The 14,543-nt window shown below is 37.6% G+C and overlaps 1 protein-coding gene across 5 annotated transcripts in view; it reads left to right on the forward strand.

The window, feature by feature from the left end:
* Positions 1–14,543, forward strand: part of MINDY3 (MINDY lysine 48 deubiquitinase 3) — a 113,223-nt gene that overhangs the window by 75,576 nt on the left and 23,104 nt on the right. For all 5 annotated transcript variants that reach the window (XM_012522709.4, XM_004451980.3, XM_012522707.3 and 2 more), the window contains one exon: positions 10,611–10,683. In XM_012522709.4, the coding sequence (XP_012378163.1) occupies positions 10,611–10,683 (73 nt within the window). The remainder of the gene's footprint in view (positions 1–10,610; positions 10,684–14,543) is intronic.

Genomic DNA, 14,543 nt, shown 5'->3' on the forward strand with positions numbered 1-14,543 from the left:
CATTTAAATTCAGTCATCTTGCCCACGAGAATTCAATAGATCCCAAAGTGTATGAATCATGAAAGGAATCTGAACTAGCAGATGACTCATGCTGTATGCTGTATGCTATGCAGAAACAAATAGCAGAACTAGTTTTAATTATTCTACCTGATGAAATGGGTTCTTTCCCCAAATTATTGAATAGAAACAACCAACTTTGATGAATATAAAGCATTGCCACAGCACCTGTCCACTCTCATATTTTAAGGTTTATGTTCACGGGTCGAGAATTGATAAGAAAATTGTTCCTATTCAGAGAAATAACCTTTTAACTATCTGTTTTGGTTTTTCCTTTTGAGGTGAATGATTTACTTTTAGGGCTCTAAGTAATTAAGTACATATATATTTTAAAAGGACACTGCAGTTTTTTAAAAAGTCATGATTTTCAATTTGAGTGTTGAACTATTTACTTAATGAAGTTATTACTTCATATTTGAGGTGTCCACTGCCCAGAAATTATCTTTTTAACTTAATTGGAACCCTCTTCCTGATCTATGGGGAATCATCGAATAAATTTTGTAGGCTTCTTGTGAAGAGATTTTCACAAGTCGGTTTTGTTTGAAATCAACAATAAAAATAAATGTTTTGATTTACTTTTATGAACAGGTTGTATAGCTTAAGATTGACCTTTTATAACATCTTAGATTTTTTTCTAATTTTTAACTGTCTGCCATGTTTCGTATATCATTTTTTCTGTCTCATTTAGATGACGTGGTCTCTTCTCTTTTACTAACCATGTCTCTCAAACAACAAAACTGAAATTGTACTTCTTGACATAAGTGTCGTAGGAAGTGAAGTTGCAGAAATGGCGTGGAGCCATCCTGGAGAGGAAAGTTATATTGGTGTTAAGGGGAGCAGAAATGCATGGAGTTCCATTCTTTGGAAGATCAGTGACTATTTCCTTGGTAATCCGTTTCAAACTTTCTTTTGAAGTTGTGGGAGATGAGTTTTACATCCCTTTTTGTCTTTTATGGTTAGAGAAGGACTCTGTGTGCAGAATATCACCTTCAGCCTTTCCTATGATAAAGCAGTTTTCCTAAGAACACACAAAAGCACGTTAAAGTTTAGATGCAAAATATACAAAGAATCTGAAGTTAATGCAAAGTAAAAACCAAATATTTAACTCTTCCTATGTGAGCTAACAATTTTCTAACAGTGATACTGTTCCTGGGAGACTAGATAGATTATTCCTGTGGAAACAGGCTTCTTTTATGCACTGCTTTTTGCTGTAATGTTAGGAAGACCACTGAAATTTTAGTACTTGAGCCCTGGTGTTTAGGTGCCTAAAATAGGACAATTCTACTTTACCATTAATATGTTACTCTACATGTAATAGCAGTGTTTAAAAAGAGAAGTAAAATAATTCTTTAAATACTTTGTTGTGAAAAAAAGTCAGCTTTGTATATCTTTAAGTATTGGGTAAAATTCATGGCACTTGGAATAAAATTAAATTCATAACCAGGCAATTTGTAATAGAGTTTTCCTATGCCTGAATGCAGATTAGTCATCCCATCCATCTGTTTCTCTTAGCTGAATTTTGGAGTTTGTGCTCATGTTTAGAAGTTATGCCTTATCTACTACAGAAAGGAAATGAATGTAAGAGCCTAAGATATTTGTTTCTTGTCCTGTAACCTTAAAATACCTCTCTTCTCAAAGAAGACTAACAACAGAAAACACTAAAATTAACCTGTTATTTTAACTATTTGAGAAGCTTGGGTCAAAGTCTACAGATATTAATACCAACAATCTTCAATTATTTGAATGGATTTTTTAATAAATTTTATTGAAACATTCATAAACTCTACAGTCCATCTTAAGTGTACAATCAATGACATTTGATATAATCACAGGCTTGTGCATTCATCACTTTAATCAATAGTAGAACATTTTCCTTATTTAAAAAAAAGCAATAAAAATAAATCCCTACCTCTTAGTAGTCACCTCCATCTCTCTGGCCTCCTGCCATATATAACTGCTAATCTATTACCATCTCTATCATTTCATTTGTATTTACATGTTATATAGACGGAGTCTAACAATGTGTAGGCTTTTTATCTAGCTTCTTTCACTTAGTATACATCCATTTTTTTTAATTGATGGAAGGTTATTAATACATTACTATTCACTACTGTCCATAGTTTGCTTTGGTTATCTTTTGCCCAAATATCACTGATATTATTAGCCTCTTGTAACATTAACATACATTTGTTCTGTCTTAGAGGAAAGCATTCTTAGATGTGCATGATTAACCACAGTCATTTTTCACAGGAGGGCTCACTGTGCCCATATTTCATTTTTAGCTTCTAGTGAGACAAAGCCTTGGACTTACCCTCCCCACCACTGTCACACCTGTATAGCACTGCTGCTTACAACACTGTGATGTGCAGTCACCAGTTCTGCACAGATTATAGTTCAGCTCTCCATGCTCTGACCTCATTCCTTTTTCTGGTGACCTATATTCTAGCTGTAACTCCATGAGTTTGCTCATTTTGTTAATTTCATAATAATGATGTCATTCAGTATTTGTCCTTTTGTGCCTGGCTTGCTTTACTCAACATCCTGTCCTCCAGCTTCATCCATGTTGTTACATGTTCCACTACTTCCTTTCTTCTTATAGCTGAAGAATATTCCATCATGTGTACGTGCCACAGTTTGTTTATCCATAATGCACGCCTGCATCCTTTCCATCTTTTTTGAGTAATGTCGTGAATGGCTTTTATTTTTCTTTCTGAATTTTTAACCTCAAGTTGTTTCCTAACTACTTAGCACATTTTGGTCTAACCTTCAGCCACCCAGAGTTAAGCTAGTGGTGTGTTCCCTTTGAGTACTGTGACTATTTTGTAGTCGGTCAAATCGTTTTAAAACTTTGGCCAGTTTGCTGCAGTAACAGTCCCTCTAGAATTCAGTTAGGGGCCTTGAGGGCGATAGGCTGAAAAGTATTCCACAAAGCCATCCTGTGAGATTTAAACTCTGAAGTTCGCACTCTTTTTGCCCAAACTGGGGCAGCTGCTCTTACAACCACCGCCACACACCACCTTCCCTCCCCATGCACACACTACCCCAGTCTCCTTGTGGGTGGCTGGTTTCCCCCATCCCTCCTGGTTCTAAGGCTGGGCTAAAGAGCAGCCTATGTCTGGAATACACAGAGAGAAAAGAGCAAGGCATCTGCAGAGCCTCACACTGCACGGAGGACGCCTGCTCGGAGCTGGCAGTGCCATCCCCTCTCAGTTCCTGGACAAGCCTGGCATCAGCGGGACAAGGCCTTAGGTGTCTCCCCTTGGAAGGGCCAAGAACGGCAAGACCATCACCCCATTCAGTGCTCAGGGCCCAGGAGATTTAACAGCGTAAGTTAATTCAAATGATAGGAAGAGGCTTTGCTTAGAAATAAGGGGGAACTTTTTGACTATCAAATTGATTAAACCTTTTACTCAGTTCATAATTGTCTAATATTAAATAGTACCTTTTTTTAAGATTATTTTTTCATTCATTCCCCCCCTCCCCCGCCATTTACACTCACTCTCTGCTCTCTGTCTGTTCCTTGTGTGCTCTGTCTGGTTGTCTTCTTTTTTTAGGAGGCCCTGAGCACCAAGCCCAGGACCTCACATGTGGGAGGGGCTCACCCAGTCGCTTGAGCCACCTCCAGTCCCTGGCTATTGTGTATGTCACATTGTGTCTTCGTTGGATGATCTCTTTCTGTCAGCTCACCACACTAGCCCATCGTATCAGCTTGCTTCTCTTTATGAGGCACCAGGAACTGAACCTGGGACCTCCCATTTGGTAGGTGGGTGCCCAACTGCTTGAGCCACATCAGCTCTCCAAATGATACTATTTTTAAAAGTCTGTCACTTTCCTTGAGTAATGTAGGCATACATGTGCCTGAAGAGTGTGGCTTTCATTTGCTGTTTCGTAATGAAATACATTAGTTTCTCATCTGGGATGAGAAAGCAATTTCTCTGCTCTCCTAGGACGGAATGTAAATAGCATCCCAGATGCATAGGGGAGCCCTTACCCAAGGTACGGACTGGGCCTGAGCAATGAATTCTGGGGCAGGCTGGAAGGATCATTCAGGGAGCTGGACAGTTACGGGGTGGGGGTGGCAGTTATAATGAGCACAATGTGATGTAGACCATATTCATCAAGACTTCCTCCTTCTGCCATGTTTCCATTGGTGATTTGGGCTTTTTCTGGAGGAAGAACTGCAAAGGGCTATGCTTTCTTTTTTCCAGCTCTCACCTCCCTGCTGATGCAGCTGTATATTTTGGGAACATTTGATAATTGACTTACATCTGTTTCATATTATTTCCCCAGTCATTTTCATAACTGTAGTTATTGAGCAGTCATATGAAACATTGTGATTTTAAAATCAAATTTCACTTACATCCTCAAGGCAAATGATATGCAAGTTAATTTTACTGTTTCCAAATTTACTTTTTGTTAATTGGGAGGGTCTCTCAGTAGCACTATGAATGTTGTCTATAAGCTCAAATGCCATTTTTGTGGGTATAATCATGTGAGTAGTCACTCCTGGTGAGTTCACATGAGCGTGATCACTGACGTTAGTTCATGTGAGCCTGATCACTTGGGAGTTAGTTCACATGAACGTGATTACTCCTGACTTAATTCACGTTAGTGTGATAACTCCCACTTAGTTCACAAGGGTGTTTACTTCCGGTTAGTTTACATGAGCGTCATCACTCCTGGCTAATTCACATGAGTGTGTTCACTCCTGAGTTAGTTCCCGTGAGTGTGATCACGTCTCAAGTTAAGGTTCTCAGAGGATCATTGCTCATGGCAGCAGATTGCTTTGATAATGATGAAATGTATGAAAAGCAAACTGCTTTTCAGTAATGTACTGCTTATACTTAGCCAACTAACTAAAGACTGGACTGGTATTTCAGTAAGTGTTTAAGATAGCTAATGTTACATTTTAGAAGGTTTATGGTGTGCGGTGAGTGTAGTTATACTGATAATACAGACAAAGCTACATGGGAAAGGGGTATTTGTTTCATGATTGTAGGGTATTGGATAGTCCCATTACAGCTTGTTTTTTTTCTTCCCTTCAGTGTTACTTTGCTGATTTAGTAAAGCTGGCTAAAGTTAGAGACATTTAAATCCTGTATTGTTCAGCAGTCCCTGTTGACCAGTAAGTTGGCTGAATAGAAATTTGTTTCCTCTGTCATTCTTCTGATAAAAACATCTGATTAGATCAGATTACTCTAGAGAACTATTTTTATGGTAAGAATAAATTTGGTGGTAAATCGGAGCTTACATAGCTAACTAAAGATGTTTTTAAATATTTGACTAATGCTTAGGATCTTTTTCTGCTGAGCATCCCAAGAAGAATTTTAGATTCGGTACACATGGAAATATGCCTCTAAATGATATAGTTAGGGACAAAAGTAAGAAAATACATTCAGTTATCTCTACTGACTTGGATAATGTAGAATTACATAACTGGAATCTCTTTACTTATTCAGGGGGCTTTTTCTTGGGAGGAGGGAGCTAGTAAATGTTTGAACTTTATTTTAGAAGGTAATTTTCTTAAGATAATTTCACAGAAACAAACCCATAGTAGGGTATTTTCTTTCTCTTCCCTAACCCTAACCTTAAGGGCACAGTTTAGGATTTTCTGTACCTTCTATTAGGCTTGACAGTATTCAAAAAACTATGGGTATGTAGGTAATTAGGTGGGGAAAGTATACTACTAAACATGTCACCTAAATGCTGTTGACATTTAAACACTGGAAATGGGAAATCTGAGGGTTGGAATCCTCTTCACATTCTTTATTCATTTCATGAGAGTGCCATTGACTTCATACTTTATAATTGGATCATTTCCATTATGTGCAATGAGAAAAATATGGCTGTTGTACTACCTAACTCACTAAAATATTTTGTCTTAAAGGTTGTAAATAACTCTCAACTGAATGGAATTCTTAACTTTCTGTTTAAGGTTGCTGTGTGAATATGATGTACATTCAATATTAGTATATTAACAAATTTGCTGCATGGATCCGTCCTGCTGCAGATCTTTATGTTAGGGTCTGTATTTATCAGCCAAAGGGGTGCTGATGCAAAGTACCAGAAATCTGTTGGCTTTTATAAAGGGTATTTATTTGGGGTAGAAACTTAAGAGTTACCAGGTCTTAGTCCAACTCAAGGTCCCAAAAGAGGACTTTCTCACCCAAAGTCTGTTGCCATGTGTTGAAGCAAGATGGCGGACAATGTCTGCAAGGCTTCAGGCTTCCTCCTTCCTTCTTAAGGCTTCATGGTCTCAGCTTTTTCTGCTATCAGCTGTAGGTTGGTATCAGGCTCATCTCTCTCCCTGGGACTAGTTTCTTTCCATGCTCAGCTCCTCTGCTCTCCTCACAAGGTCAGCTGTAGACTATCAGGCTCATCTCTCTTCCCAGGGCCTCTGTCATGTCTAATGGAGCCTTCTCTCTTTCCTCACATATCTGCTTCTCTGTATATCTACTTCCATGTGAGCGTCTGTTTTATCCCTACCAAGGGAGTGGGGGGGCTCAACCCTGCACACCCTAATGACATAGTTGAATCAAAGCCCTAATCTTAATTTAATCAAAGACATCTCAGCTGAAGCTAATAGCAATCAAAGGGCATCATGCCCAGAGGAATAGACCAGTTTACAAACATAAATATCTTTTTTGGGAATTCATAAATAATATCAAACTGCCACAGGATCCTTGTTCAAAAGTGTTTAGAGTAAATAAATTGATAAAAATTAGTGCCAGAATTTGTCATTTTAAATCAATTTAGAAAGTTAAAAGTTCAACATGAAGTGCTAGAAGGTCATTTTGTAACTTTTCCTGATTTCCTTTATGTATACTTATACATACAAATTTAAGCAAACTTTGACTAAGAGATCCTTTTTCTACAACAAGCTTAAAAGCATTGTAAACATTCAAAATAAGCAAGTTAATGATCAACTTAGAAGACTATGTACTGGTTTTAATTTGGGGATGAAAACTTTGGGAATTTTTCTTTAGAATTTGCAGTAATCTTTGTTTTACTTAATTTTCTTTTCCTTTCTTCCCATTTAATATAAACATATCTTTCCATAACTGGTATGATTAACAAGAGTTTGTTCCTTACAAGTTTAGCAAATTAGTTATTAGTGTGTCATTGAGACCAAAGGAGCAAAACATAGTTTTAAAAATTGTTCAACACACAATTTACATTATTAATAATAATGACATCTGTGGTTTTATTATGTGGAACCTGACGAGTACCCCTGGGCATACAACAGGGGTTTGTGGTAGTGGTCTCACATGAGGTTTTGAGGTGTTTCACACTTCTTGACTTCAAGCAGTAAATTGCCTAAATTCCTTTTTGGAAATCCTCTCTTCTTGCTCCTTTGACACATCTGCTTTCATCCTTTTCACACTCTCCTGGCAGGTTCTCCAGCCTAACGTTTCTCGTAGCGTCTAAAAAGCCAGCCACTGGCAAGCACTGTGCTTACAGGTGCCGGGAAGGGTCTTGGTCTTGCTCTCCTCTTTTGGTGCCTTCCCATTCTGTTGATTCACACCCAGCTTGTCAGAGGTCGGCTCCGTCAAGCCGCGTCCCCTGCCCTCCTCTCCTTTTCAGATGGTAGCCAGGTATCTCCTGTATATCTAGGAAGGTGGTTAAGACATCTTTACACCTACAGGTACGTGTTCAGTAAGTTTTGGGGCATTTAGTGAAAAGTACAATAGACTCTCTAAATTAGGGTTGGCCAGCTATGGCCTGTCGGCCAAATTCAGTTTACTGCCTGTGTATGCAGGATAAGGTTTGGTTGGAAGACAGCCACATTCATTTTTTAACATGCTTCTGGGACCATATGACCTGACTGTCCTGTTAGAGAAAAAGTGCCAGCTCCTGCTCTGAATGAGTGTCTGATAAGCTAGAGTGCTCTAGACTTGCATCCAAGCTTCAGCCAGTCTTTCTCTTCAGGCTAGCATGCATAGCCTATTCAAAGAAGAAGATGTACATTTTCTAAAGCCCAGGTTTTTTATATATTCATAACTAGAGGCAAGACATTGGCAGTGAACTTTTTGTTAAGTCTACTTTAATTCTTCTCTATAGTAGCATAGTCTATTTTTTTATTTGGAACACTTGGAACTTAGTGACAAGGGCATCAGGTAATCACTTTAAGTTCTTTTGGAACTTCTGCATTTTCTGATGTCCTTAATGCCGGAGAATTTGTTGTAAACCTTTTCCCATGGCTGCAAACTGTGGAATATTTTTTGTTTCCCCCAACTTTATAAAAAGTGATACTTTCCCCACACTTAACTTTGTAGTAATTTAAAGGTAATACTTTGATTGTATTCTCTGCCTCCCTAGTCCCCAAAAAGATTTTTTTTTAACCAAGACTCACAGTCTGATAATTCCTTGCCCAATCTTTAAATCATAATTCTAAGTAGTATTTAGAAATTTTAAGTAATATTTTAAAACATTTCATGCATTTCCCTCTCACTTATATAGTAACCAAGAGAGGTTGAAATGGAGCAGAAGGTGAATAGAAGGAATGATTATAAAATCTAATATTCAGCTACACACCTCCACTGCCAGAACTTCTGTTACGATGTCCATCCACAAACTCCAACAGCCATTGGAAAGGGAAGGACTGAAAAGAAAAAAAGAGAAGTAGGGCTGAAATGGGTAAGGGAGTTCGAGCTTACAGTAGAATAAATGTAGAAAGTTTTGCAATTGAAGTTTGAGGGTGTGAGCAGCTTCCTAAATCCAACAGAAGGGACCAGGTTAGCACCACAAGTTCATTGTGGGGTAGGGCTACCTTGATGATGTGTCAGGAAAAGGAAAGATGGTTTTAAGAAGTAATGTTCCTTCTAGGTTAAGGAACATAACCCGAGAATCTGGCAATATCTATCAAAATCACAAAATCCCTTTGACCCAGCAATCCTATCTTGGTGCTCTGCCCTGCAGATACAACTGTGTGTGCATGAAATGACCTCTTGAAGTTAAGTGCCCGGCATTGTTTGTAATAGTCTCCCAGCTGCTATGACAAATACTACCCAGTGGGTTGAATAACTCCAGGAACTTCCTGGCTCGCCCTTTCAGAGGCTGTAATGCTTCCTTCTTCCCAGGGTTGGTAGGTTTCTGGCCACTGACAATCCTGGGCTTCCCTTCTCGGGCTTTTCCTCCATGTGGCTTTTTCTTCATAGCCACCAACCTCATTTGGTTGCGCAACACCTAACTAAAAATAACATCTTTACAGGGGTTCACACCCACAGGAATGGATTAAGAACTTACTGCATAAGCTTCCAGCAATAAAGGACTTGATCAGAGAGAGGCCTGGAAATTTGGCCAGAAGAAAATGTGGCACTTAGCATGTCATTTTCTGCCAAGTATCATTGAAAATTCAGGAAAGGGAAAAATAGTCATATATCACCAATTATTATAATGTTATGAAATATTAGATGGTCTTTTTATTTTTATTGTTTTGTATTTATTATAATTCATTAAAAACGTGTAAGGTCATGCATAGATTGCTAGATTGCCTTGTTATTCCGTTCCTGTTTTCCACATGAACTGAATGTTCTATTAAGGTTTTCAGGAACCAAATCCTCTTGTATAAAGACTATTCTAATTCTTTCTGTAGATTTCTTCATCTGTGAGCAAGGTTAAACTGGTGGGATGATTAGGACGAAAAGTTATTTTCTTACAAAAATTTTTATTTGAATTTTATTTAAAATTTATACCCCACAACTTCTTAAAATGGATTGAGCTGACAGGAAGGCATACTTGGAAGCAAATTCTCTGGTAGGGTTAGTCTAAGGGAATACAGTTACAGGCAAAGACTTAGACCAAGCTAGGACTAGAATGAAATAAAAATGGAACCTGGATTCTGGATACATGTCCTTCAAGAAGTAGAATCTCATAACAGCCTAGATAGGTAGAGTAAAGGTTCGTGAGGAATCAGAGACAACATTGAATCTTCATACTTTGATAAATAGTAGCATTGCTTACTGTGGGGAAAAATGTAACTCATGATGGAGAATTCATTTTGTGGGAAAATGAAATAATTCTGCCTTTAGAGTTTTTCTTTTGAGTTAGGAAAAGTTAAAATTCTGGACCTGTAGAACTTGATTGATCTTTGGCTAGATATTGATATAGCATGCATGCTAAAGTAATACATTTCAACTGCATGGGAATGTAATTGTATTGTTTCTTGCTATAATCTCTGGATTTTATTTTTTAATATTCAATACTATATTTTAAGTTATAGTCTTGCCCAGACACAATGTAAATCAAATCTATAAGTCCTTAATTTTTGCAGATTCCATTTTTATAGTAATTATCTGTATAATGTATTATAGTTTTTAGGTGTTTTTATATAAAGCATCACGTGTAATTCTCAAAAAAGTTCTCTGTGTTGGAGTGTAATTCCCATTTTTTAGATGTTGAAATTAAGACTCAGAGAGTATGCGAATTCCTTAATGACACCTATGGTATAGAAGTAGCTCAGTCCTCTGACTCTACATGCTGCCATTCCCTCATCCAGCCCTCGTTCTGCTTTGCTTGCTTTAATTCCATGTCTGTGGCTATTTATCTTTCAGGATATGGCGTTAGTTGCCCCTGAGGCTCCTTCAGAACAAGCCAGGAGAGTTTTCCAAACCTATGACCCAGAAGGTAAAAGATTCCGTTATTTTACTAACATAACTCAGTGTCTTATCTCTTTTTGTAGTTGAAAACACTGATACTTGAACCTGAGTTTTAGTCAAAAGACTTCATGTATTATTGACTGAAATGTAGGTTGCATTCCTTAAATTTTAAGCGAGAAAATGGGAAATAAATACCCATCCTGAACTAGTCAAGTTCTGTCGTGGTATATGGTGTTCACATTTCTTAGAGGGCTGGAATTATTGTCACTTGAATCTTAAATTTTTGCTCTTCATTGTCAAAGGTGCGAAGTACCAGCTTCTGAAAAAGCTCTTTGAAAAGTAATCATTTTCTTCTTTATTTGTTTAAATGAATATTAAGTAAGTCAGCCTTCCAGAATATTGCTACATAATTAATTGTGCCTCTCTTGAAACTGTGCTTAGATATTCTAAGTAAGAAATGGTAGTTTTGAAAAATGTACATATATATCACTAAAATGTCCACTGTGCCATTGTTACCTGGATATTTTGATCATCTTTGCATTTATATACTTTGGTAATGTTTATGACTAAACTGTTACAGCTAACTCATTGACTTTCATGTATAACTTTAAAACCAAATGTATTAAGTTACATTTTAAGTTACCATGTAGAAACCCAAAGTTGTTAGGTAAGTAAAGTCCTTATGAACTCTTGAATGAATTCAGTTCTCTTTGCGAATACTGTTTTTTCTATCTTGACACTTCTTTTATCCTATGGGGATCTGCTGTGTTCCTCTCTGAAAATCCACGTCTATCCCTTCTCTTACTACTTACTAGCAGTGCAACTTCAGGCAAGATACTTAGAAATCTACAAATCTATTTTCTCCTTTATCAAATGGGAACAATTGCATCTACATCTTAGAGGTATTTGAAGATTAAATGAATAATGTTGTACGAAGTGCCTTGTCCAGTGCTTAGAACATAGTAGGTACTTTATAAATGTGAGTCCCCTTCTCTCTACATCTTGTGTTAATTGTTGCTGTTATAATAGTTTTTTGGCTTTGAGGCAGCTTCTTTCCTTCTTCCACTATACCTTTTCCATAATTTAAGAAACATAAATGTATTTTTCACATAGGATTAATAATGTTTTAAATATTAAGTAACATTTCATTCTAAATCTTTGGGTAAGGAAGTAAAAGCAATTTACATCTTTATGTTTGCCTATCACTTAATGAATTTAGCCTCCTAATAAATCAACAAGTTGAAATTGAATCATTCCTGTGTGATGTACATCACTGTGAATGGCAGAATTCAGTCATTCTCCTGCCATCTTGAATTCTTTGTTGGAAAAGTTATATATTGTTTCTTTCTCCAAATATTTTTGGTACATTTTGAACTAAAGACCAATCTTAACTAAGGACAATTTTTAGAAACTCTTAACAAGTAAATGTGAAAATGAAATTGTTTAAATATTATAATATAAGGTTCAAAGAAATATTGTGAATTTCGATTAGTTAGAAAATTATCTTGAAGACTTGGGGTAGGGGATCACAGTGGCAAATGAGAGCAAAAAGTGAAGGAAGTGATTTTTTTAATGAACACAGGCAGAAGATAGTGATTCACGTGTGAGAAAAAAGTCAGTAAAATGTTTGACTTGAGTGGAAAGAAGAACAATGTAGATGCTAGAGGCAAGAGATTGTTGGAATAACCAAGGAAATTAATGATCATATGTAAAGAAACATTTCAGAGAACAAGTTGAGGGATTTCATGTGGCTTCCTCTAGGATTTATTTAAGGTATACGCTTTGTTTTCTGCCGTCTCTAACCCCCTTCTAGATGCGCACCTTCTACAGACCTCCTGTTCCAGTGGAGGATTGCGCATGCACAGTCTCTCTCGCACACATGCCTGCTCTGGTTCAGGACATATTTGGTACTGATACTATTTATGGTCTGAAAGGCAAATTCCTTGCAGAATGGAATACATTATGAGATGAGTATGTAGGATAGCATGATGGATAAACTGTGTATCTTCCCAGAGTTGCAGTCTGCTCTTCCTAATGTCATTTTATTCTTGATTTGGGGTGACAGCCAAGATATCAAGGATCCTCTTATCCTAGTGCAACCACCACAACGCATTCCACGGCCAAGCATATGATCTCATGTTATCTGCCTTTTGGGAAGCCTTCTGTTCGTTTACTAGTGAATATTTATAACTGATATTGAAAGTGTGATTAATAAGACTCTAGGGAAAGGAACAAACAAGGAGAGGGCTGGAAGACCTTAGGAGACCTCAGAACTGATCATGGGTAAAGACATAAAGAAATGCCTTCAGAGAGGGAACGTTCACAGGCATGGGAAGACCTGAACTTGAAAAGGCTACTGATGCAAGGCTGGCTAAAACATGTCATCAGTAATGCAACTAATATTTAAACCAAGGTTCTTAAAGTAGGGAGACTGTTGTCATAAGAGTATTGTTATCAGTGTGTTTGCTTTTAGTGAACTTTTTAAAATTATTAATGAGCTAGCTGGGATTGTACTATTTTCTTCTACTAATTTACCAAGAAGCATTAAAATTTCTTATATCACTACTGAAACACAGTGTTTTATCAATGGCAGTTTTTCAGAGTTGAGTCCTAAGAAATGCATGTAAAAATAAATTTGGTGTGTTTTTACTAGAGAAAGAAAATTGATTAAATAAAATGGTTATACATAGAATTTTATGTGTGACAACTTAGCCGGATTGGAAACTGAGTTATTAAGAGGCAGTGATGGTTAGGTTTGGCCAGGTAACGGTATCCTGTTGTTTCAAGCAAGCACTGGACTAATTGTACTGCAAGGATGTTTTGTAGACCTAAATCATCAGTAAGTTGGTTGCATCTATGACTGATTACATCTACAATTAACTGAAGAAATTGGCTTCAAACAATGAGTGATGTCTCATCCAATCAGTTGAGGCCTTAAAAGGGGAAATGATTTCATCATTCAGGGAGAAATTTCCCATTTCTATTTCAAACAGCCAGCGTCTCCTGGGAAACTCAGGGACCTTCATTGGAGTCCTTGGCTTATGTCAATGATAAAAGTTCTTTCCATTGTTAGAATAATAATAATTCTATAGCAGGATAATAGTAAGTCTACTTTAGTCCATTGTTCATTCCCCAATCTTGAGGATTTGGGGATAGTGGTGCCCACTCTGCTTCTGATTGAGAGGGGACTTAGATTCCATGGGCCGGATGGGTGAAACTATCTTGCTTGCAGTTGTAAACACTCTGTTCCTTGGGATGGGTGTTGTCCATCATCATCTCCTTGTTAGTTGTCCTGGGTGAGTCCAGTAAACTGAAGAGTAGGTGTTGCAACTCTCCTGAGATTCAGGGCTTAATTGGCACATGGATGCACCAAAGATTTAAAACTCTGGGACATATATTTAACAAGTGTGCTACTTTTAGGTTCAAATAAAAGGGGCAGAAGAGCCATATGTAGGGAAACTCTAAATGAGTCTAACTCTTTTACACTAGGGGCTTAAATTCCAAAGTAAGGTCCATTGAAAGAGTGCCAAATTCCTGATCTTACTGCCCTGCTTTTAGTGTCTGGTTGGCTCTAGAGTCCTCAGGAGCCCTGCTGTTTGAGGCATGGTTTATTTTTGCAGTCAATGAGATTCTGCTGAGAGGTGCATTAGCGTAACCTCGAAATGACCTCCTGACTTACTTTGAAATCTCTAAGCCATAAAAACCCATTTGTATTTACCATTTCCCCCTTTGGGCAAGGTCTTTTTCCAGCTCCATTGCTAGTTGGCTCTTGGTGGTAATCCCTCATTGCCAGGGAGGCTTATCCCTGGGAGTCATGTCTCATGCTGGGGGGAAGATAGTGTGTTTATATGGTGAGTTTGTCTTAGAGAGAGACCACATTTGAGCAAC

Source organism: Dasypus novemcinctus, chromosome 5, assembly GCF_030445035.2.
Source record: "Dasypus novemcinctus isolate mDasNov1 chromosome 5, mDasNov1.1.hap2, whole genome shotgun sequence".
In the NCBI taxonomy this organism is placed as follows: Eukaryota; Metazoa; Chordata; class Mammalia; order Cingulata; family Dasypodidae; genus Dasypus; species Dasypus novemcinctus.